General features: G+C 36.4%; 2 protein-coding genes and 1 pseudogene across 2 annotated transcripts; 2 read left to right on the forward strand and 1 right to left on the reverse strand.

Annotated features, from left to right (window-relative positions):
• The first annotated feature begins 183 nt into the window (after window positions 1-183).
• On the forward strand, window positions 184-3,435 carry LOC103965033 (annotated as a pseudogene).
• An 837-nt stretch (window positions 3,436-4,272) lies between these two features.
• LOC103965016 (protein transport protein SEC23) lies at window positions 4,273-13,229 on the reverse strand. The gene is given in 15 exon segments (XM_009378035.3): window positions 4,273-4,500; window positions 4,503-4,554; window positions 4,900-5,004; window positions 5,888-6,151; window positions 6,260-6,421; window positions 7,870-7,886; window positions 7,889-7,946; window positions 8,482-8,563; window positions 8,660-8,700; window positions 8,702-8,812; window positions 8,814-8,837; window positions 8,916-8,991; window positions 9,957-10,099; window positions 11,125-11,286; window positions 12,333-13,229. Coding segments are annotated over 15 exon segments (2,280 nt in total). The 3' UTR covers window positions 4,273-4,414.
• A 6,092-nt stretch (window positions 13,230-19,321) lies between these two features.
• LOC103965015 (MLO-like protein 1) lies at window positions 19,322-24,388 on the forward strand. Its single transcript, XM_009378034.3, has 12 exons — window positions 19,322-20,211; window positions 21,105-21,221; window positions 21,334-21,394; window positions 21,644-21,735; window positions 22,083-22,157; window positions 22,264-22,352; window positions 22,503-22,552; window positions 22,695-22,735; window positions 23,044-23,253; window positions 23,350-23,417; window positions 23,538-23,598; window positions 24,024-24,388. Exons 1-12 carry the CDS (start codon window positions 19,783-19,785, stop codon window positions 24,129-24,131), a joined length of 1,401 nt encoding a protein of 466 aa, XP_009376309.1. The 5' UTR covers window positions 19,322-19,782; the 3' UTR covers window positions 24,132-24,388.
• Window positions 24,389-25,152: the final 764 nt, after the last annotated feature.

Consider the following 25,152-nt stretch of genomic DNA (forward strand, 5'->3'; position numbering starts at 1 on the left):
GTTTTATAGACTCAAAATATAGTTTATCAGGCCATGAAGATATCGTTTTTCTTCGTTAAATTCATGGAAACCTCTTCGGAATCTCCTTCATAAAAAACGAAAACGGAAACTCCAATTCTCGCAATCATCATATTGTCATCCGATACGAAACAATTGAAGTTGCAGAGGCAGCTCTGCCGCACAATGCCAAGCCCGTCAATCATCTCCCGCTCTTCGTCCTTCCCACGGCTCAAAAAAGCATGGCCTTCGCAGTACACTCTCCCGGAAAACCTCCCTCCTGCGAACCACTCTGCATGCACAGCTCCTGCGTCGAAGATCACTTCTGCCAAGCTTTCCTGGAGAAGGAAGTTCAGAAAACTTATCAGGAAGAGACAGAATTCGAACTTCACAGAACAAAGCCTCGAGGCTCACAATAACGCGCACATTGTGAAAGATGTGAACAAGCTTCACAAGAGAGTAGAGCAAGTTAGTCTTCAAGACTATTGTAACTTTGAGATTGATGAGGAAAGAAGCTCAAAATATAGTCCCTATTACATTAGGGGACTCACGTATCCGAACTTCGTTGTCCCTAAGCATCCAATTAGTACTCCCGAGCGTGAAAGCCATACCTCTCATGGTTCTTGGAACTCAATCTCCACCTTCTTTTCGGGTTTCAAAATGCGAGAGTGGAGCTCTTGCATTGGTTCAAAAAGCAAGAGCAACAAGCTTAGGCCGGAAATGTACACCGCAATGAAACCCCCCAAACCACCTGTAGTTAACTCCTCATCATCGACAATTACAGAGCTTTCTTTGGTGGAGAAGGAGAGCAGAGAGAGGAAGAAGGTCAGGACAAGTAGCAATGAATCTAACAAAGAGAAGCCATTGAGGGAAAGAGTGCGATCAGGAGGAGCAGCAGCAGCTGATGTTGATGCGCCGAGAAATGATCAAATTAAGGTGATGAGTGAAGCCGAGAAGGAGTATGCATGGGCAGACAGGTACCAGCCTCTGTGCTTAGAAGATTTCATATGCAATAGAGACAAAGCAACTCAGCTGCAGGCTTGGTATGCATGTACATCAGCAACTCTTCTTTTTTTATTTTATGCACTTCTTTTATCTTATCAACTACTCAAATTAATTTGTGCATTGAAATTAAAAATACAGGCCAAAGAAGGAGGATGTGGACATTTCATATTTGAAGGACCGCCAGGAGTGGGGAAGAGAACGATGATCTGGGCTATGCTTCGAGAGGTTTTTGGACGCGACACAATACATGTATGTAGATATGATTCACTATGTTTCACGTTGATTTATTTGCAGCTTTTATTCATGTCAATCTTTTAATTTTTTTTCTTTGAAATATATTATCAGGCCAGAGAAGAGTTCAAGGCGTTCAACCTCAAGGTAATTTACTTTATCCTCAATATTTACTTGATCAATTAATTTCACCAACACTTATATTAGTACATATAACATTCTTGTGTGGATTTAGGGGTTCATAATCACAAATGACAATTAGTCTGTAGTTAATCGCTCTGTGCTGCATGATATAACAAAACATCAACCTTTTACTCGATTTTTCTTCTTTGTATCTTTCTTCTCATAGGGTGAAATGGTAGGTAGTATAGAAGTACATGTAAAGCAATCTCCTCAACATGTAGAAGTGAATCTCTCTGAACTGAAGGGCTACGAAAAGCATGTGATTGTCGAACTCATGAAGGAAACACGGGACAATATGCTGAACAAATCTATGCCGAACAAATCTATGCCGTGCAGCCTTGACAACTGCCGAGGTATATATATATTTAGATTAAAATCAGTACAAATTGATTTACTCTGAAACTAAGCTGAGTAAATAAGTGCAGGAATAAAGCCTTTGCCTATTTTTATACATATATACATGTTTGCGCAGCAATAATATTATACGAGGCAGACAAGCTATCAACCGATGCCCTGCTGTATATAAAGTGGCTTTTAGAAAGGTATAAAGGGTGTAATAAGATCTTCTTCTGCTGCTCTGATGCCTCAAAGCTTCAGGCAATCAAATCGCTTTGCACAGTCTTCGAGCTTTCACCTCCTTCGAAGAATGAGGTGGGAAACTAGTAAATCGTAACAAGGGGTACATAATTATGTGTTTCCTGAATTTAATATGTTTCGGTTTGCTGTTTTCCAAAGAGTTTGATCATGTAGTTTACTTTCTGCATTTTCAGATTGTTGAAGTTCTAAAATTCATATCTAAAAACGAAGGCATAGATTTGCCACATGAATTGGCTGAAAGGTTAGCCCAAAATTCTAAGAATAATATCCGTCTAGCCATTCGTTCATTCGAGGCTACTTGGAAGAAAAGGTAATCAATAAGGAAAAAAAATAGTTTCCGTCAACTGTTTTTGCCACTCATATTAATTTACGTGTTCTTGGTGTGCTCTGAAACGGTGTACATGCAGCTATCCTTTTAAAGAAGATCAAGTAATTTTGACAGGTTGGGAAGATAATATTGCAGATATTGCCAAAAATATGATTGAAGAGCAAAGCCCAAAACAGTACGCTCCCTTGAATTGTTGGCTATATATTTTGTTCTTAGTACAAGTTATTGTGTAGTAAGAGTACACTATACAATATGTGCCTCGGAAAACTCAGTTTGCCTTGTTCTCAAATTTCCGAGACATATATTATTGTATGAGCCGGTTATATACAAGTTTATAACCTCCCCCTCACGATATTTAGTGAATCTCACTTCCTGTGTTGTGAGATGGCGGTACAAAAGTTCTTTGGTGCGAATGGAGCTTAGCCCAGTTTAATTGGAGAATAGATTAGAATTAAGATAAACTTTGCAACTTCTGCAAATGAAATGATCTGCATCTTTTGGCAGGCTATATATAATCCGCGGAGAGCTTCAGAATCTTATAGTTCATGGCGTATCTCCTGAATTCATTTTCAAAGTAAGCACATTGTCGCCCTTATATTAGATGTCCGTAATTTAAGTAATAATACTATGAAGCAAATTTGTTCTAATTCTTATGCAGTCCCTAGTAGCAGAGCTGAAGAAGTATGTGGACGGCTGCCTGCAGGATCGAGTTGACAGCATGTACGACGAATACAATGTACGAAACTTACAAACCTTACAGGCCAAATTGTTTTGATAGGTGTTAAATAATGAACTACTAATGTCACCAAAATATGGTTTTCTCTTGAATCATGCAGAGGAACGACGAATATATGTTTGAGAGTGACAAAGCACTGGCACTCAGTCGGCACGATCACGGGGAAACGGGTAAAAGGCCCGCCGAACAATCTGTAAGGCACGTTCAGCAGTTCTTGAGAATTGAAGGTAAAACAACTGTTGGAAAGTTAATATAATCTCATGAGCTGGTTTGATTTGTGTTATATATGTAGATTGACGGAAATGTTATATTGTCATACTGCGTGGCAACAAAAGATGCTTATATTACTAGATTATGAATCTGGATCATTGTTTGGGTTGATTCAGATTTGAATGTGTAGTTCAGATTCACATTCTGACAACATAAGTCTGGCAAGAGAACGTTGCCCTCTAAGCGCATTATGTGTATATAACACAAGCATTGCAATGTCCATCACTATTGCAATCTAAAGATTTGCCACTTCTTATACATAAGTTTGTTTTCATTCTCTCCCAGAGTTTATAGCTAAGTTCCTGAGCAGCTACAAGGGTTGCTTAGATTCCAAATCTTACCCAGTCAAGATCCAACATAAGGAGACTTCTTATCGTCAGCCAAACAACTCGCGAAGGAATTATGTACCCTAAAATTTCCGTTGGGGGAGCTTCCTTTTTTTTTTTCTTTTTTTTTTTTTTTTTTTACTTGTTACATATGATCTTAGTGCTGCTGCAGCTGGAAACCATTGGTTTTCTTGTAAACTTGAGATCATGGCTTAAACTATTATGGAGTAGTGTGGAAATCAATAAGGTGTTCGATTCATTTTCATTGTAACACGAAAATAACATTAAATTTTGCTTTGGCCATGCATCAAGGATGATAAGGGTCACTCAATGTCAAAATTTGTACAACACTTAAAATCGTTACATAATTGGCAATGCCATACACAACACTTGGCCAAACCAACGTGACGTAGAAATTCCGGCTCAACGTTATTGATCAGTTCCATAACAAATACCGGCACACCACTTTGTCGCGGCAGGCATGGATCTGAGAAAAAGAGGAGCTGTTCGTAGAGGGAATTGAATTCCCGATGCGTTCGGAGAAACCGTTGATAATTGGTTTTACAACAAGGTATTGCATTTGATCAAATACATATGAATTATCATGAGAATAGAAGCATAACAAGCTTCCGTATATTATAGAGCCCAAACCAAATCAAAATTTAAATTAATTCGTATGCCTTACTGTACAAGCAATTGAGAAAACAAATGCTACAAAACTGCAGGATACCTTCTTGTGTATCATTGAACTGCTAATCTCTGGAGATGATCCAAGAAGACCTCAAAACTGACATCGTCGGTAAAGATCACATCCCCTCCGGAAGTGGAGCTTCGTTGTTATAAGTCGCAGAAGGATTCAACTTTGCCAAAAGAAAACGGGCCTGTGTAATTACATAAAGGAAGGGGGATCAGTGACGCCAAATGAGTATCTAGTGAAAAACAGGTTCGTTCTTATTTTCCTATTGACTCGTGCCAAAACAAGGAATGATGACAACGGATTCAAACCAAGAATACCCTGGAATAACGTATCAAAATATCAATGCCAGAAATATAGTTCCTCTCTATAAATCATCAAAGAAAAAGAGGCATGGTCCGTAAAAAAATAACACAATGACAATACCTGGGCCAACTCATACGTAAGACGATTGTAATGCCAAGGCATTTTTACCACAGAAATACAGGTTTTTTTGTTTAACGTCCATACTACAAGATAGCATCAGAATTACCTGAGAACCATGCTGATCGCAAATCACCAGGCGGGGTACTGGAAATCTTTCCTTGATAATTTGATCTCCATCATCACGAGGAGCTTGTAACAATTGAGCAAATGCCTGGAAGCATAGATCTGCTTTAGTGGACGTAATATTTTGAAGAAGTTTTCTAGCATTGAACCTTCAACTTATATCAGAATTAAAAGCAACAGTTTCCTTCAAGGATCTTTATTTGTTTGAACTTTGGAGGAAAAGAAACAGAACAAAATAAAAACTGAATCCAGTCGCAACTCGTCATTTTATCGATTAAAACGAATAAGGGCCATATACAAGGACAATGGATAACAATGGATAAGCCATTGAGCCAAAGGCAAATTTTGAATCCGATATAGGATTGGCCTATGCAAATATGAGTTACTTATGAGACTCAGTGAGGCAGATGAGTAGGTCTGATTGTCCATGATAAGCACCATGATAAGCACCAAAACTTGATAGTTGATCATGGAGTTTTCGCTTTTACCGCAGAAAGACGTAACAAATTATAGTATTACTTTGCACAATTAAGTAGTCATAAGTCAAAGGCAGTTAAAAAAATTGTTCCAAAGCAAAACAGATGGAAAATTCCACATTATGCCATAAATAATCAAGAGCTTTTAGTGCTAATACTTACACATATACAGATCAGTCTGCTATCTCAAGGCAGGGTCATCTCTAACCCAAGGGAGTGGCTTTAGTAACAAGTTGCAATGTTTTACTCTGTTTTCATCCAGTATAGTTCTTTATATAAAATTAATCAGGAATCATGCAAAGAGGACAATGCATCTAATGTTTGATCTGCTGGATGTCTAGATGCAGCCGTCATTATATTTTATATCACGATAAAGGTGAACTTAGTCGTGAAGGAAATGATCTTTAGATTCACTTTTTTAGACTTGAAACATAGATGCAAGGCAAAGACAAGCTGTTCAGATCAACTTTAACTAGAAGACAGGCAAAACATTACCTGATGTTCTGGGAGATCCTGATATCCAGCTTTCCGCCATTGAGCAATGGTTGAACCATGAAAAATAACAACAGTAAAGTAGGCGTCTAAAAGCAGAATCCTATCTGCTGCAATGGCAGCGACGTCAAGAAGTGCTGGTTCTGGGCCTGAATGAAATGAATATGAAATCAACGAAGGCTGAAGCATCACAACTGAGTTGGTAACATTTTCTCGGTTGAGGATCATTCTGAAGTATGCTGTTTCATCTGGGCTGTTGTTAAAAACCTGCAACACAAGTTCAATTGACGTTAATCACAATATCTATACAATAGATAACAACGATAAGAACAATGCTGAAATTAGAAGTAATGTGACATACACAGAGGTATATACCTGCACAAATTGAGAACGTCGTAAATGAAACATAAATTGAGGGAAGATTGAAAACCGTGGAGATAAACTGAAAGAAGAGGGACTGTCCTTTTGGTAATCTCCAAACCGAGAACACATGTGTATCAATGATTTATCCAACCATCTTATAGGGTCAAACTCTGCCTGGATATTTCATGAAATGACAAAAGATTAGTGAAGCAATCAGTCATATTTTACAAAATAATACACACACATGTTATAAAACATCAAGAGTGCTGAAAATCACTTCTCACGAAAGCAACCCAAAACATATTGATTAAAAGGATACGACTCTTTTGCGATTTTACCACATCAAAAATGCAAAACAAATAAAGTACTATATAGCATGGTTGTATTGGGAACTGATGTATGTCTCTGTTCATTTCCATTGCCAGTTACCTTGTCACACTAGAGTTTGGATAGAGTTTGGAGAACAACTATTCAAAAGCTCAAATGGAAAAGATTACATTAAGGAAAATTATCATGTGATGTATGTTTTCTTTTGGTTTTCTTATATAGAGTATTCTTTATATGAGAATGATTCTTCTGGATAATAGACGTATAGCAATTGTCTATGTTAACTTCACACAGAAATTTGACATCGCCACAAGTCATCAGCACAATAATCCATTACAATTAGGACTACGAGGTGATGAGCTAAAAATTCCATTATTTGTTGCATCTTCCACCGTATGTTTTTGGTCTTTACATTGACACAACATTTTACCATTCAGCTACAGCCATTGGATTTAAAAATAAAAATGATACTGAAACTAAGAGTGAAAATGTCTATGGTTCATTGTTGTTTTTTTTTTCTGCTGAGAGTCAGCATCCCAATCTCTAAATCTAGACCTTGTCAGCATGAGTGATCGCTGTTTCATTTCCTTTGCATGTCATGCACATGTACACGCAGCATATCATATAGGCTTTAATAAATTACGCTTTTTGAAACTTCAATATCTATTGATTAATAAATAACAGAGATAAATGAAAGCTTCATTTAAATGTCCTGTGATGAATTATCTTAAAACTAAAGAAACTCCTTCAAAGAAGAATAAAGTGATGAATTGATGTATTCTTTATGGGATTGGAACTCCATCTGTAGTTTCAACCTTCCCAGGATGACGGCAGACTTGAAAAACAACCTATAGGAACTTTAACCCAAAAGGAAATAAATTTTCTTGCATAAACATTTCTCAGCCCTGTATAAGTTCAAAGAAATATGCCTAGGAGACTTTCAGGTTTCAGAGCGAGAACAGACAAGAATTTTGTTCTTCAACATTCAAATAAGCTCCATTACCCATGAATCATGTTCAAATTTTCTTCTTTCTCTAACTTTAGTACTTGCGCATATTCGGTTTTACCCTTGTTTTGTTTGTTGGAGTGTCTGTCAGTGAGCCATATATATATGAGAGAAACAGATAAAGGGGAGATGGAAAAATGGAAGCGGCAATTCAAATTTTTTTGGGGGTCAATATCATCATTTCCAATTAGAAAATTTACAAAAGACAATCTAATAAGATTTGTTATCAACAAATTTGGGTTTCAACACCTGAGACAAGTGTATAGAACCATGTAATAATAAAGATTACCTCAGTTTCCATTTTGAAGAAACTAGGCGTGCCATGACTACAGCAGCTGCTTCTTGGTCAAATCCAGCAATCAACTCCTATTGTATAAACCAGTAGCTTCATATTACAATTTAAAAGAAAAGAAAATGATACTTGAGGAAGTAAAATCAAATTCATGAAGCTGCAATAACTAGTATGTAATCCCCCATGGCATCAAAACTATTCCAAATCTATAACAAACTATTATCTTCCCCTCATAATCAATGAAAAGTCAAAAACTAAAGTCATGAAACTAAAAGGAGCGAGAGAGAGAGAGAGTTGCATATATTGTTTTTGAAGCAGTTTAACAATGAAAGAAGAATTTCCTCTAAATTATGAGAAGGAGCAAAACACCCGTACGTCCAACCCCATAGTCTCTTTTGAATCAAAGGTTTTACTTATCAAAGAAATATGGACATCAAATTCAAATAGAATATACTTAAACATTGCAATTTGAAAGCGGTTGTGAAGGTTCAGTAAAAGCAAAGTTTTCCATGATGAAATACCTTCATTATATCAGACACATTATTTAATATTTTTCATTGCAAAAGATAATGCATCATATATTGAGGACAGGGAGTACAGAAAACTTGCCTGAAGGCTTCCAGGTCCAGCAACCCATCTTCTCGATAGGGTCGTAACACGGAGTCTCATTTGACCACTACTATGCTGATAACTGTAGCAAAATATCTACAATCAGTAAACATATTTCCTTCTATACTAGGCACAAACAAAAATAATAGCTCAAAGTCTGTAAGCAAGGAGTTCATACTAAGTAAGAAACTGGAAGTAAAACTGATTGCTAGTCGGGTTGAACAGTAGCATCTGGCATTTCCTTCTTAACAATTTCAAATATTAGACATAAAGATGTCGCTTTGTCAAGGCCACACATCTTCCATGCACTAGTGCTCCCCTGACCAACAACCAGTGTCCGAGCACAAAGGACCTTTCTGCACAAGGTCACCAGTATAAGGTTTAAGAACATGACCAGCTAAAAAGAGAGATCAACAAAATACTGTTGATTATACCTTCTCAAGAGATGCACAAGGACCAATAATGCCCTGAACTTTGACATCTTTTGAGCAGTTTATCTCAAATATACCACTGCATCAAAGATAAAAAATAAGAATGCCAGTAGAGATTTGTCACAAATTTAAACATCTACATAACATAGAAACAACGAAAATTATTTTCAGTGTTATGTCCACCGCACCTTGGCACAATATAAGCCACTCTTTTAAGGAGCAAATTATATGAAAAATTACTGGAGTTAATGCCACGTTATCAACAAATTTGTTATAACTAAAACTAATTCATTTTCTTTTCAGAACAATAAAAACATCTAACCTTGTCACAAATAAAAGAAAAAACTAAACTGCAAAAGCAAATCTTATATTCCTAAATTATTGATCATGAAACTATGCTCAACAACAAAGTCACCACACTAGACTAGAAAGTACCTGACAAAATAGTATCTGTACCATTCCACTGATATATAAGCAAATTATTAATAGTAAAACAAACAGGTGAAGATACATTTAGCAGCTGTGCAAGATGTACAGAAAAAGAAGACATCATGTTGCAAGTCATATACACAGCATCATATATTACATTCTAAGAAAGCATAGGTACAAAGAAACCACAAAAAACTTCAATAAGAAAAAATTATCATGGATAAGTTTGCTTCGCAACTGCAAAAAATGTTTTGGGAATACAAAGGCCCCAATTGGGGTTGTGAAAGTTCTAATACACCTTTAGTATCACAGTGACCTTTGAACTACACCTCTGGTTTTGTTCTTTTGTTAAAAACTCCTTTTTTTTTCCAGGTGAATGAAACTTACTTCCTAAAAGACTTACAAAAAAGAAGAGTATGTTTTCAATTTTCACAAATAAATAACATAACATATACATGTCAAGAAAGCCAAAGCAGAACATAAACACAAACGACATTCCAAAAGTTTACAAGCAAGAAGCGCAAGTTTTCTAAATCTACTGGGAAATGTTCATAATGAAATTTGAAAATAAACAGCAGCAATTTCCCATTTTGAGATTGACCAAGGAAACCATACTTTGATGATAAACCAAGCTCATAATCACCCGACTTAAAAACACGTCTGAGTGAGTCCTTAAACACCGAATGGCCAAAACTTTCAGCAAGTACAACTAGTCCTCCAGTTCTTTCAACTGCAATTTTAAGTTCTGCGATCCCCACCTGAAAGGGGAAACAGCATGCAAAAGAAACAAGAAATAATTTTAAATGAACATAAAACACCAACAAATAAGACAGCTTCAATTTAATCTGTGGAATCCAAGTGTACAAGCTCAAGAAGCTTAATAAATTGTTTAACAGCAATTCTTTTGGGATTAGGATTCCCCTACATATCAATTAACAACAACATATTACCTACCCCATCCGAAAAGAAAAAGTAACATAAATAGATGTCCTATGCATGTTAAACATTTTCTGTTACATATTATTGTATTGCAATAAAGATTTATAACAGGCAAATTAAATGTCCGAACACCAAAGATTACTATAGTTGGCAAAGATTAAAAAGAAAAACATTTAGTAACATTGGAGGTTCTATCTTGTTCCTGAGATAGGGTAGTTGGAGGATAGACAACTTGGATAAATGAAATGTTGCCATCTTTCGTAAGTTATAGTGGAGATTCCTATTAAAAGAATTCTCTTGGGGATAGTTTTCTTAAAAGAAAATATCTACTTAGTGGAACTCTAATATTATGGTTAAAGGGTCTAGTCAAGGACATTGGAAACATATTTCAAAGGGTACCTTTCCCCTCACCATTATCTTCGTGCAATGATGGGGAGTGTAGAAGATTAGTGAGACTGGTGGTAGGAGAGCCTCTTTTCTATGCATCCTATCCGCATCTTTACGGGCTGTCTAACTCTCATAACATATCAATGGAAAATGTATGCTTCTTCTCTTATCCAATAAGTTTGAAATTTCATTTTGTAGGATTTGAAAGACTTTGAGGTTAGCGAGCTTTAATCTTTACTCTTCTTTTATTAAAGTAGTTCATTACAAGTTGTTAAACCATATAGAATATGTTGGAAACTTGAATCCTTGGGGCTTTTCGTGCAATTCTTCTTTTTTAGAATTGGTATGAATACATAAAAATACAGAAATGTATGGACAGATTCAAGATGAAGGAAAAGAAACAAAGTACTTGGATAATCATCGCTACAAAAAAAGTAGAGACAAACTTGAAAATCACCTGGTCAAGGGCACTAGCAAAAAGATCAAGAACATGTCCTTGGTTTACAAGCTGCCTTGATAGTCCCTCATAGAACTTCACTGCTTTATGGAAGTGTGTGGCAGAATCTTTATCTAGGTCCTTGTGAGAACGAATGGGTTCAGATAGGTTTTTTGACACAATCTACAAAAGATCGCAAGCAGAAAAATCAGTGTAACAATTAGTAATTAAAAAGGTAAAGTATAATTGCCATCATGCTATGGCAAAAGAAACATCACGCACTACATGGTTAAACTACCTAATAATTACCATCTCAACCATTTAAATTAAAACTTGGAGGAAAATAATTAAAAATCAAGAAACTTTGAAAACAAAGCATATAGAAGAGGCATCCCATATATGAATAAATTGTCAACAGTTATGGTCGTGGCATACTGGCCATAGGTTTAAAAACTATCACATGGTACTTTTAGACCATATCCATGAAAGAAAGGGGAGGGCAAGGGTGAGCGGTTGGAAAACGCAAGTCAAGGTAGTTCCACTTGAAGTCAAGCAAAGAACGTTCACAGGACTAAATGTGAAAAAGATAAGGACACCCTTAACCCCACTTTCATTGGCCGTGTATGTTGAGCAAAACAGCCAATTACATAAGCCAAAATGCGATATTACACACATATTACTGAAAAAGCTTTACAATTTTCCATCCAACCCTAAGCACTTGAACGTACATAGAGAAAAACAACCATTTGCATAAGCCAAAATGTCAGAAAACACATATAGCCAAAAAGGAATTATAAACTGCCAATGTTCAATAACTAAGCATTTGCATTAGCCCGTTTTGTTTGTCATTTCATTCTCTAATCTCTTAATCGCAGTGACCCCTTTAAGGAAAGCAGTAAAAAAGTAACAACACCGAAGGACCAAAAAGCGAGATAAGAAAACAAAGAAACAATTTAGGTAAAATAGGTCCCTTATAATGAATTCTAGTGATCCCAAGTAGCAGTACCGCTGCCAAAGAAGTTCCTTAGGAAGCAAACCATATAAAATCGACCACAACCTTCCAACCAACTACCAACCAGGGATAAAATTTCTATCTTCTAAGTTTTGGTAAACTTACCAATTCTCGTTAACAGTGATCTTTGTAGCAAAAAACATTTTAGTATCAATCAAGAAGACTCTATTATCTTAAGTTTCGGTGCCAACAAAAATAAATAGTTAAGAATCCTTACAGCACCCATGCCTTCTGTGGAAGGCCCGCCAATAAATGCCATAATCCGAGCCCCAGAACCGGGCACGCAAGCTCCCAACAAGCTGGCCGCAACGCTAAGGGCAGTGCTGGTGCATCGGGTGGCCCTCTGATCCGCGGGCACTGGCCAAGGGTCCTTCTGCAACTCCTCCAACACCGAATTAAGTGCAAACTCACAATCCGAAGCGGGCAGCAAAAATCTGGCAATGCTCTCGGTGCTCAACCCGTCACGGTGCCCAGCAATGACCCCAGTAGCCGGTTTCGGCTTCTTGAGAAAGAAACTCATCTGTTCAAGCAACTGCTCCTTGTTGACGTCCTTGGATCCTTTGAAAATGTAAGTTTTGGGGACACCGGAGAAACCCAATTCGTGGACATGAACGAAGGTCCCGAAAGTGATGAGCCCCACGAGAGAGTAGTCCGGGAGTAGACCCAGAGCCTGAGACAGAGCGGACTTGAGGAACGAGAGCTCCTCCTCGATCATGCAGGTGTCGACGACGAAAATGAAGACCGGAGGTGAGGTGGGTTTCTCGAGCGACGAGTCGTATTCGATGGTGGTGTACTGGGGGAAGAGCTCGGCCGGGAGGTTCTCATCAGAGATGGAGGCGTAGTGGGGAGGGAAGTGGTTGCGGGTGAAGCAGAAAGGGCAGATCCAGATCTTGGCGGCGTAATCGACGGTGGAGAATGGGTTGAGGACTGAGCGGCAGGTACGGCAGCGGAGGGCAGCGTAGGGGAGGACGGGCATGGAGGGGAATGGCTTGATCGGAGTGTAAATGGCGGAGACTGGGACTACGCTGTTGGTGGACTCTTGCTTCGTGCCTGGGATTACGTTCCATGGCATTCGAACCCCGTCTTGGGATTCGAGGTCCAGAAATTCACTCATTGTTTTCTGCAATTCAGGATTTGCAGGTGGATTGCAGGGAGTGTGAGAGTGGAATTCTGGGTTCGTTTTGTCTGTGGAGGGAGAGGACCTAATGAGAGTGCGTCTGTTGACGGGGAGGGAGAGAGGGAGAAGAATGGATGGGCCAATGTTTAGAGGATCATGAAGCCCGTTGGTCTTTTTGGACTTGACTTCCCGTTTGGACTGACAAATATAATAAGCCCAATTTGTTCGGCTTAAATTATTTCATTTCCATACTAAACAAAACTCACTTTGTCTTCTAGAGCTGAAAAAACGTTACATAACTTCTTAGGGTGTGTTTGTTGTATTGATTATTTAGGACTACACTAGCTTTTGGGATTAAGTTGGACTGGCTTATAATAGATTAACTTAGACCAACTTAGCGAAGCATTTGATATAGTGTCGAACCAAAAAGCAAGATGTAAACAAACTATAATATTATATATTATTTAGCACATATCTAATAATATTTTATTATTTTATCTAATAATATTAATTGAAACCTTTTCTTTTTTTTTTTTTATGTTAGGACTTGTCCTTAATTTTACTGTATTTTATTTCCAAAAGAATTAGTTGACCCATTCTTTTGCCGTATTTGTGTAGTACTCACTGTTACGAACGCATAAACGCAAGCACAACTAAATTCGGAACTATAACGAAGATTTTACGAATTTTGATACGTCGAGGGTAATTCAGTAATTTCATATTTCGAGAGATATTTTATGATTCGTCTTTAGTGGTCTTATTTTGTGAGCCACTAGGGCCCACATATATTTCCTTGTTCCCCAGATCCCCTTTTCCCTATGACTCTCTTTCTTCCTTAGCTCTCTCTCTTAAACTCTATTTTCTCTCTTAACTCCCTCATCTCTCTTTGTAACTCTCTCCCTCTCAGAGAGCACAGCCAATATACAACAACGACATCACCTTCACTATCACCGGCTCGCACTCCAGCAAACACCACCACCCTCAGAACCTTCACATCACAAACCCAGACTAGGCCGAGGTCCCTCATTCCCCTTCTCTCGCTGCACAGTGACACCCCCATTGTTCAAGGTTTCTCGAGGTGAGTTCTTGTTGTTCTCGGCGAAGGTAAGCCTCAAAAACTATCTAGAACTTCTTAGATCATGTTTTAGAGTACGATTAGTGTAGTTTTAAGAGCCTTGGTGATGTTTGAACACATGAATAACTTGGGAAGCCATTTCCCAGTTTTTCAGCGAAGTCTGCGAGTTTGCAGGCTATCGAGAAAGGTATATCTATTTGATGAGTTAAGTGTTCTTCCCTTATGTGCCTTTTGGAAGTGTTCTTGTTTTCCTTCTATGCGGTTGACTTGGGAAACGACCTCCTTCTAAAATACTCGATCGAGGGTAACCTTTAGGTTCTTTGCAGCTTTCCATGGTGTGCTTTAGGGACGAGTTCTTGGGTCAGCATGCTTAGACCTTGACCGATCGTATTTGAGGTTGCTTAGATGGTTGGATTTTCAAAACAGGTGACGACATCTTCGATATTTTTAATCCTCTCATCTAGCTTGGAGAGTCATGCCTACTCCTTAGTTTGCAGAGCTTTCTGAAGATCTTTCACTGACGCACGTACTTTCAACACATCATCCCAGACTTGATCCATGAAAGAGGTATCTTCATTATATGGGTTTGTGGCTTGACCATAGAGTGACCGTTAGGGTAAAGTTTCTATAAGGTTGAGTGGTCTGGCCTAGAGGAATTAGAGTTCACTCTCAATAAAAACACCAACAATTGGAATGTGTTTCAATAAGTGTGGAGCAAAAGTTTTCTCATGGGTTTAATGTTTAATTCCTGGTGGTACCATGGTAATGTGGTATCCCGGATATCACGATGAAAATACTTTATGAATGCTAAGTTTGGGAGGTAATGTTTTTCCGAATCAACGTTGCCAATGGAGCTTTCGAGCTCTATCCTGGGCCCACAAAACTATCCGTCACTTATTTCTCCTATAAAGTTCATCTACTTTAGAGAAGTTTATCAATTAGGACTTTTCCATAAATGAAGAAAAAACAAAAAAGAAAATGTATTACAATGAAAAACAAAGCTTGAATCATGGAAAAGACATGCCTCAATCCTTACCAAAAAACTTTAAGGCTAGTCTCTTTTTGCGACTTCTTTTCTCTTGCCAGTAGTTAAGGACTCTCCGAGTGCATCGGGCACTGGGCCTTATGTTGATAAGGGTAGATATCAAAGCTTTATGGGGAGATTAATTTATTTATCTCATACTTGTCCTAATAGTGCATATGTTGTGAGTGTTGTAAGTTAGTTTATGCACTCACTAAGTTAAGATCACATGACTAGGGTAATGCGAATTTGGGAATATCTGAAGTCTGCACCCAGTAAAGGTATAATTTATGGAAAACATGGGCATCTAAAGGTTGAGAAGTTTATAGATGCAGATTGAGTTGACAATGTTACAGACAGACGATCTACATCTAAACATTTTACTTTTGTTGGAGGTAATTTAGTTAAGTGGCGTAGTAAGAAGCAGAAGGTGGTGTCAAGGTCGTCTGCTTAAGCTAAGTATAGGGGTGTGTCACACGGAATATGTGAACTCCTTTGGTTATGTAAACTTTTGAGATGCCTTATTTTTTAACCAAAGGAGGCAATGAAGTATATTGTGACAATAGTCTGCAAGAGATCACAGATAATTTAGTACGACATGATCGAACAAAGCATGCCGAGGCTGATTAACACTTTGTCTGATTAACACTTTGTCAAGGAAAATCTTAAAATGAAGATTGTGTCTATACCGTTTATGAATTCAGAAGAGCGGTTGGTTGATGTTCTTACTCATGTTGAAGACTCAATTATCGAGTTGGGTACATATGATATCTATGCACCAACTTGAGGAGGAGTGTTAATCTGAGTTTTAATTTGTAAATATTCTAGGAGTCTTATTTTAGTTAGGATTAGGATTTATAATTTGATTGTAATCCTTGTAATTATATTTTTTGTAGATTAAGACATATGTGCCTATATGTTGTAAACCCTAGAGAGATGGATAAAATAACAGAATATTTTTGATGTATTTTTTGTGATCTACAAAATATGGTTCAAATAGAAAGTATCTCTAGCATCACCCAACGGAAAATGTTAGTTCATACAAAGTGGAAATGTCTCCGTTGTTTAACCTTTGTTTTTTCTTACCAAATCTGGCCTCTAGGGCTTTCCACACTCACGTGTCTTTATTTGTTCTTTTTTCTCTTAATTGTGTATCACTTGGACTTATATTGGTAGAAAATTAAACAAACAATTGCTTCAGTTAGATTAGTGTAATTTTGTTGTTGTTGGATATCGTTCTCTTCCCCTTGAAACATCTGTAAACTTCTCGACCGAACGACTTAAGCATTTGCATGCGAGAAAAATGGTGAACCAAAGACACTTATCAGTTGACATGTACAAATGCCAAGTAAATTAATATGTTCAGCTTTTTTTCTTATTTGTACCTTCATATACGCATATACAAATGTACATACACGAATGGATGCATATACATATACACATACGTACATAGATATATATATATTATATATCACAAATATTCTGAAAAAAAAAAGTTTACGACAAGATAATTTTCTTAACCCAGTTGGAAACAAGATAAAATATCTAAAAATAAAGAGAAAAAGTGGGAATGCATTTTAGTTTTTGGAGTATAAATAGAAGGAAGCGTTCATACCGGATCAAAATTATGTAAAGTTGGTATTGTTCTTAAAGTCGTAAACGGTCATTGTTAAATTCAGATAGAAGACGTTTACGGCTTTAGAACAACAACGATCAGGTCACGCCTTGCTCGTAAGCAACTTTGGTGCCTCTCTTGGTTTCACAAGCCAGAAGCCAGGTTTCTCTTATCCCTCCTCTTGTTCATAAACTTTCCATTTGATCGTTTTATGTTTTATGCATGTTATAGTTCAAATGGCTATAATCATGTATATGATCATTCAGAATCTTATCCACGATAATATGACCTTCACATACGAATAAGATTTCTTAAATTAATTATACAATTTTCCCAGTAAGTATTGTATTATATTTTGGCTCAATTTATAGGAAATTGAGTAAAATGATTAATAAAATCTTTACGTCGTATTGTATGGACATATAATACCAACATTTTTTTTTTTATTATTGTTAGATGGAGAATGAGAAATGGGATTTGAGATTACGGGTTCGAATCCACCCAACATAACAAACTAGATAATAATACTGAATTATCCAATTCTCTGCTGGAAAATATAGTGCGTTTTAATGATTAAGGAAATACATATTATGGTGATATCAAACAGTTTATTTTGTGTCAAGAATATATGTTATTTACGATAATACGTGTTCTTTTTTTCTATACTTTAATTTTGATTGAGATTCTTAATGGTGGTATTTGTTTTGTTTTCATTAGCACGTGCACATGATTTGACGCGGCGATTTAGGCTTTGAAATTTATAATACGAGGATAAGCAAGCTTTAGACATTAATCAAATAATGTTAAGCCATGTAAAGCATTCAATTGGAGAGTTGATATTGTTTTACTTTCCTATTTCAATTAAACATTACACGAAATCGTGACTTTCCTCCATAAGGATTCAATTTGCTCTCTGGTTCCAATTACACTTTTTATTATATCTAAACATGTGATAATTCCAAAACGAAACACTAACAGACTACCTACTTTCAAAATACAATTTTGACTTAACTTCAAGACAACATGGGCATATACATCACCCGTGTCTTGAATTTCCTTATTTATATATTTTACTCAGTGATTGGCTTAAGTAGGCAATAATTTTTAGACCTGGTATTCGTATCGTGTTTCTTGTATTTGTGTCATTTTCGTGTCATACCCGATAACTTAATGGGTCGTGTCATGTAATACCCATTAAAGGAAATGGGTAATATGACCCGACCCGAAATCAACCCATTAATATTATCAGATAATATGACTTAATCCGTTACCTGTTAAGAAAAATATATTTTAAATCAATAAAAATGAAAATGAAAAACATAATGTGACCCAAAAAAATGTAAAACATAATACTAAATTAGTATATACATACTAAATTTAAGAGTTGACCCCTTCATGAAAGTTGTAAAGCTTTTCATTACAAGTGATTACATTTTTCACACTTCTACAATAATTATGATTAATTTTATTAATTTTTCACTCAAATAAAAAACATTGTTCATGAGATTTGGAGGGTTTTAAAAATCTAAACGATAATGTAACCATCGTCTAAGCGTTGATGTTGCAATTATAAACATTTATTATGCTTTCACATATTTCAGACTTATACATTAATGATTACGAATTTTGTTTATTTTGAACTCCCTTAAAAATACTATTCATGAGAGTTTGTATGGTTTTAAAAATTCAAACGTTCATATACCCATCCTCAAAGCGTAGAGGAAGCGACTACGAGCGTTTGCATATTTTTTCATATTTTTCGCACATGTAAATTAATTATTATAATTTTTTTAATGTGTTTGGTATTTTTAAATTACTTGATATTTTTATTTTTAATGTATTTTATGATTTTTAATCTCAATCTTTGCCTATAATATACTATAAAAATAAATAAATAAATAAAACTTAAATTTTAAAATTTATATAGAATAATAATTAATAAACAATGTATACATATTTATTATATCTATTGTATTTTATAATAAGTTTTTTTTAGTAGTTAAAAAAATTAAAATCATCAAAATAACTTTTTTCTTATCGTGTCGAAATAGGTTACATGTGTGTCACTCTCGTGTAAACCTGTTAATGACCCGTTATTAACGGGCTATTATCGTGTGACCCGATAATGACCCGATGGTTATCGTGTTGACCTGAAACCCGTTATTTTCAAGTCGTTTACGTGTCGTGTTAACAGGTCGTGTAAGAAATTACCAGGTCTAATAATTTTAATGTGAACTTATGGAATCTCATTTATTTCTTAACAAGTAGGACTCTAACATGTGTACAGACTCATTATTCGCGAACAAACTTGGTGAAAAAAAAAGTTGGTGTTCGTGACTTCACAACCAAAGTCGTAATTAAGATTTTTTTTTTTTTGAAATAATAAAATATTTTCACTAAAGGGTGGTGCAAATAAAATGGTTTTCATCTACTCACCTATGAAACTTAAACTTAAAACATTTCACTTACAAGTGAATGTTGTTTAAAACCATTAGAGTTAGCAAGGTGGGTAGAGTGATAGATAGAAATTACTGCAATTTAATCCGATTAAATCCCATAAAATTTGATATTGTATTCAACAATCTTTTTGCGTACATTTTGAAGTGTGAGAAGGACAAATAAAAAAATTTCACATTTTTGGTGCAATATTACAAATTCAAATTTTCCATGCCGATTCTCTTGCCATAAAAATGTTTGTCCATACATGCTAACTCACAACAAATTGATTGTGAAAACGTAGGAGAGGAGACTCTCAGAAAATACAGAACAAGAAGAAAGAAGAAGAAGAAGAAGAGAAGGTCCCAGAAAGAAAAAAATAAAATAAAATAAAAGGGTAAAAATGGCTGGTGGTGGAGAAGGTCCAACGCTACAGTTCACGCCAACATGGGTGGTGGCGGCGGTGTGCACGCTGATCGTGGCTATCTCTCTCGCTATGGAGCGTGCACTACACTCCGGCGGCAAGTACTTGAAGAAGAAGAAGCAGAAGCCACTGTACGAGGCTTTGCTCAAGGTGAAGGAGGAGCTGATGCTGCTGGGGTTCATCTCTCTCCTCCTCACTGTTTTTCAGAAGAGGATCACCAAAATTTGCGTGAGCCCTCGGATTATGGTCAAGTGGCTGCCATGCAAACTCAATCACTATGACGATCATCTGAACGGCGAAAAAACTGCCCATTACTCTGCCAACTCCGTGTTTGGTGGCATTCTTGGACCTACCAGGAGGCTGCTAGCTGCCGGGGGTGAGGCTCAACGAGGTTACTGTGGCAAAAAGGTATCTTCAACATAACCCAAAACCCTCTTTAGTTTTTATTTTTATTTTTTTTAGTTTTTTATTTTTTATATATTTTGTGCTCCTATATATGATGATCTTATCAATGTTTACTGTCGGATGATTGGCTATACCGAGTATCGATCAGTTTACGGTACCTAGTGCATTTTTGTTATTTATCAACATTTGAGCAAATATCAACACGATATTGATAAGAATTTTGGTATCTGGTGTCAAAGAAGTTTGCTCTTATTTCAATTTATTTGCTACAGTGGTTGGGATTTTTTTAAAGTTTGCTTTAATTTTTGAAATTTTCTGTGTAACTTGTCTGATTTATTCATGTGTTTTGATATTCGTCAAATGGAGACTAATGAACTTGTAGTACTGGTTCAGGAGTGTGCCAAATTGGAACCCATTTGACTGAGTTCGAAGGGGTTTTGGTTGTAAAATTGAAGCCTCTTTGATTTAGATTGAAAGAGTTTTGATTCTAGAATCAAGGAATGGTTCACACCTGAAACACTTTTGAGAACTGCAAAATGAATCCGTTTTTTTATATCACGATTTAATGAACTGAGTAGTTGAGAACAAGTTAACAAATAAATGATCTATTTTATTGAAGCCATGCTGTCTATGATAATCTTCAGGGAGATAAGACCAAATGATAGATAGATAGACATACCCAAAAGAGATACAGCTACAATGCAAGTTGATAGACATAATTTTGGAAGTTCATTTTCCAGAATAGGAATAGAGGACCTCATCGGGCATTCCATGAATGATTTCTTTATGTTTTTATGGATTTCAAAAAAAAAAATTAATGTTTCATTTTCATTGTATATGCACAGATACATAAAAATTATTCGTTATGACTTTTCATTTTTTTTTTTCTCCCGCAGAATAAGGTGCCATTGCTATCAGTTGAGGCATTCCATCACTTGCACATCTTTATCTTTGTCCTAGCCATTGTCCATGTGACCTTCTGTGCTCTGACTATTGTCTTCGGAAGTTTAAAGGTGAGCTTAGACTACTGATTATCTTTCTTAAACCTTTACTTTGACATTTTACTGTCGGGGTTTTAAACGCAGCCCTTTTCTTAACACCCTAGATTTTGTTACCATGATTCAGATACGTCAATGGAAAAAATGGGAGGATGAAAATGCAAAAGAGATTAGTGAAGTAGATGAAGGTATGAATTCTTGCTGTGTTTTCTTTTGATATTTGTTATTGACTATGGGATTTATGTGATGTCCCAATTGCATGTTTATGTGTTCAACATCACAACTAGTAGGTTTAATTCCATTAGAAAATGCACTGCGAGTCTTCAGATGAGCAGTCTGACTGACTTGCAGAACTACATTCGCATTTGGAAAGGCTTTGCGCCATTGATCTTCTTGTTGCTTGTGTATTTTCCAATTCGGGATTTGTGTTGGTGCAGCTCAAACAAAGATTACCCATGTTCAGGAGCATGACTTTGTCAAGGATCACTTTTGGGGTATCGGTAAAAATTATGTTTTCATGGGATGGCTGGTAAGTTATTTCTGTTTACAATTAAATCTATCTACATATATAATTCTAACTAAGGCTAGAACTTACACTAGAACTTACAAATGATAAAATAATGGTTGAGTTTAGTGCATTTCTTTTACTTCTACGATAAGAAAAGAAACGTTGCTTATTTTTGTTTTCCCAATTGCCCATGATACCCAACAATTTTGGTGAGTCTTACACATTTATGGGATAAGAACTGTCGAGGCATCTAAGGCATTATACTTCAGATTAATTTAAAATTAGAACGATTTTTATTGTTTTTCCAACAGAAATACTATAATGCTAACAAAGCGTTTTGTTTGTTTGTTCTTTCTGCATATGTCCAGCATTCTTTTCTCAACCAACTTTATGGATCAGTGTGCAGATCAGATTACTTGACTTTGCGATTGGGTTTCATCTCGGTAAGTACCTTACAAGAGGTTGATGAGTTCTAATGTAAGTATGTTTACTGTCTCGGTCGGCTTCTAACCTATGTTATATTTTTCATCTTCATTATTTCTACTACAGACCCATTGCAGGGGAAACCCTAAGTTTAATTTCTACACATACATGGTACGCGCACTTGAAGATGATTTTAAAAGAGTCGTCGGTATCAGGCAAGTTTTATATGACATATTTTTGCCATATTGAAGTTCCTTGTGTATTAATTTGGTTAATTTTCGAGAAGTTTAATATTTATGACCAATCCGTCCTTTAAAATGGTTTTGATTCGTTTTGATTCACCATATGGTTTTCATTGGCTGCAGTTGGTATTTGTGGATATTTGTCGTCCTCTTCATGCTTCTGAATGTTGATGGTATGATTCTTGTTTCAAACGAAACGACCTCCCTTTGACTTTTTCATGCAGTTTTTGCAGTTGTGGCATAGATCGCATTGCCCGCCTTCAAGTTCAACACCATCGCGATAAATAATGACATTCTATTCTTTTTCTTGTGCAGGATGGCATGCATACTTCTGGATTGCTTTTGTTCCTTTCTTTGTAAGTAGTCTTGACGTAACCTTGCTCTCAGGTTTTGTGGCTCATTCACATGTGCATCATTTGCATGTAAACTGCTATACTTGCAGATTCAAGCATTTCATCTAACTTCAATTACATACCAGAGTGACATAATGTAACTTTAGCTATTAGCAGGTAGCTAAATAAGCAGACGAACGTTTCCATTACAATTCAGTCACCGCGCCATTTGAGTTGTGCATAATGAAGAAAACTAATTGCTTCTCTTATCATCATTCATCTGATTTCAGTTCCTTATTATGTACTCAATCTTTTCTTTCCTATTTCTCCAGCTTCTACTTGCTGTCGGAACTAAGCTGCAACACGTAATCACCCAGTTGGCTCACGAGGTTGCTGAAAAACATATCGCCATAGAAGGGGAACTAATAGTTCAGCCATCAGACAAGCACTTTTGGTTTGGCAAGCCCAAGTTTGTTCTCTTCTTGATCCATTTCATCCTCTTCCAAAATGCTTTCGAAATGGCATTCTTTTTCTGGATATGGGTAAATGCAGATTCTATGATCCACAACACACCGTATGACTACAACTAAATTTGTAATCGAGATTGAGTTAATCAATCTGCTTATATTCTTTTGCAGGTTCAATATGGTTTTACATCTTGCATAATGGGAAAAGTAAGATACATTGTTCCCAGGCTTGTTATTGGGTAAAAATCCAAAGACCTTTCCCTTCGTTCTTATAAATTTTCATTCGAAAACATTCGAAGAACATTTATTTAACATTTCTTACTGCTAATCTATCGCCTTTGAATTCTCTTTTTCATTAGGGTGTTCATTCAGGTGCTCTGTAGTTATAGTACTCTACCACTTTATGCGATTATCACGCAGGTGTGTCGAGTTTAAAACTAACAACCGTTCCTTCTTTTTTTCTGGAAGATGAGGGTTTGGCAAATTTAGTCAAAATTTGATGTTGATGGATGAAAACTCCCCTTACTCGAAGCTTGCCCGTAAGCCTCTTCAAGGAAGACTCAAAGCGGGTTTGATTACGCTTAGAAGAGTCGATACTCAAAGGGGCTTTAAGATAATACTTAAGGGAGTGTGTTTTATCAACAATCATCAAATTTTGGCAAACTCACCCTAAGAGAAATAGCCATTTTAAACAGATTGTCATGAGTTTTGGCCACTATTCTGAACATGGCTATTTTTCATCAGGGTGACTAAATTTTGTCTATTTTTCGAGGTGATTGTTAAAGTTCCTCATTCTTTTTCAAAATGTTGATTATATAAAATTCTGTTTCTGCAATGCAATGCAGATGGGAACCAATTTCAAGAAAGCAATGTTCGATGAGAATATACGCTCAGGACTTGTTGGCTGGGCTCAAAAGGCAAAGAGAAGGAAGGCGAGCATCGACGCATCTTAATCTAGCACTGGTTCCGTTGCGGGAGTTTAGCTTGGCAAACTTGATCAAAAGACAACTACGAAGGGCTATACATCTCTTCCTCACATGATAAATATTTTTTGTAGAGTCAAATATAGCTATAGTTTTCTCAAAAAAATATAACTATAGTTGTTCGATGTATGTGTTCCTCGCACAACTTCCCTTGCGTGAATGATGAACCCTTGTGTTAATTTTGAAAGGTGCCTTAGTTGAGCCTTTGTTAGTCTCTCAAGCTCTCTTGTTAAGTGCTCCTAGCTCTCTTGCAAAGTTAATAGAGTGTCGGGCATGCCACTGTTGGCCAAGACCAACAAATTGTAGATTGATTTGAGTGTTTGTAAGTCATTTGCTTGTGCCACCAGTTAACTGAGCTTCTTGTTCAAAGGATTGTTATAGAGGGGGTTGAAGTGTATAATAAGTCATTTTCTATGCCCTGAAGATAAAGACTTTTAATTCATGTTAAATGCCAAGTTATTATAAATTAGCCAGCAGTAGTGTAAATTACTTCATAAGTGTTAGCCGGAAGAAATAAGACAGAAGGGAAATATAAACAAACATTGAATAGATATTTAGGATAAAAAATTTACAGGAATCCATAAAATGTTGATGAAAATAACAGCAACATCCATGAAAAGATGATAACTAAAACATTAGATATCAAATACAAGTATTTAAACATAGTTTAAACCTATTCGGGCAAGATCAGCTGCATGTTGGGGCAAACTCTTTGCAGCCACAAGGTACAAGCTTTAATGAGGGAAAAGGAAAGTAACAACAAGGAAATTGATACTAAAAATGGGAAACTAGCAGGGTTAAAACTATAAATATAGTGGCTGAAACTACAAAAAAGAATGTAAGGAATGTGATAGAGCCTTTAAGAGCCTTTTCTAAAGGTTGAGTTGAGTGTCATTTTCTTCTTGTTCTTCTGTTGCTTTTATAGAGCTTTCTTCCCTGTAAATTATGCTTTTCTGGATCCGGTACGTCCCCATTTCTGCCAAGTGGCTGA

Source organism: the organism of the source record quoted next, unplaced genomic scaffold, assembly GCF_019419815.1.
Source record: "Pyrus x bretschneideri cultivar Hongxiangsu unplaced genomic scaffold, Pyrus_bretschneideri_v1 Contig35, whole genome shotgun sequence".
NCBI lineage: Eukaryota > Viridiplantae > Streptophyta > Magnoliopsida > Rosales > Rosaceae > Pyrus > Pyrus x bretschneideri.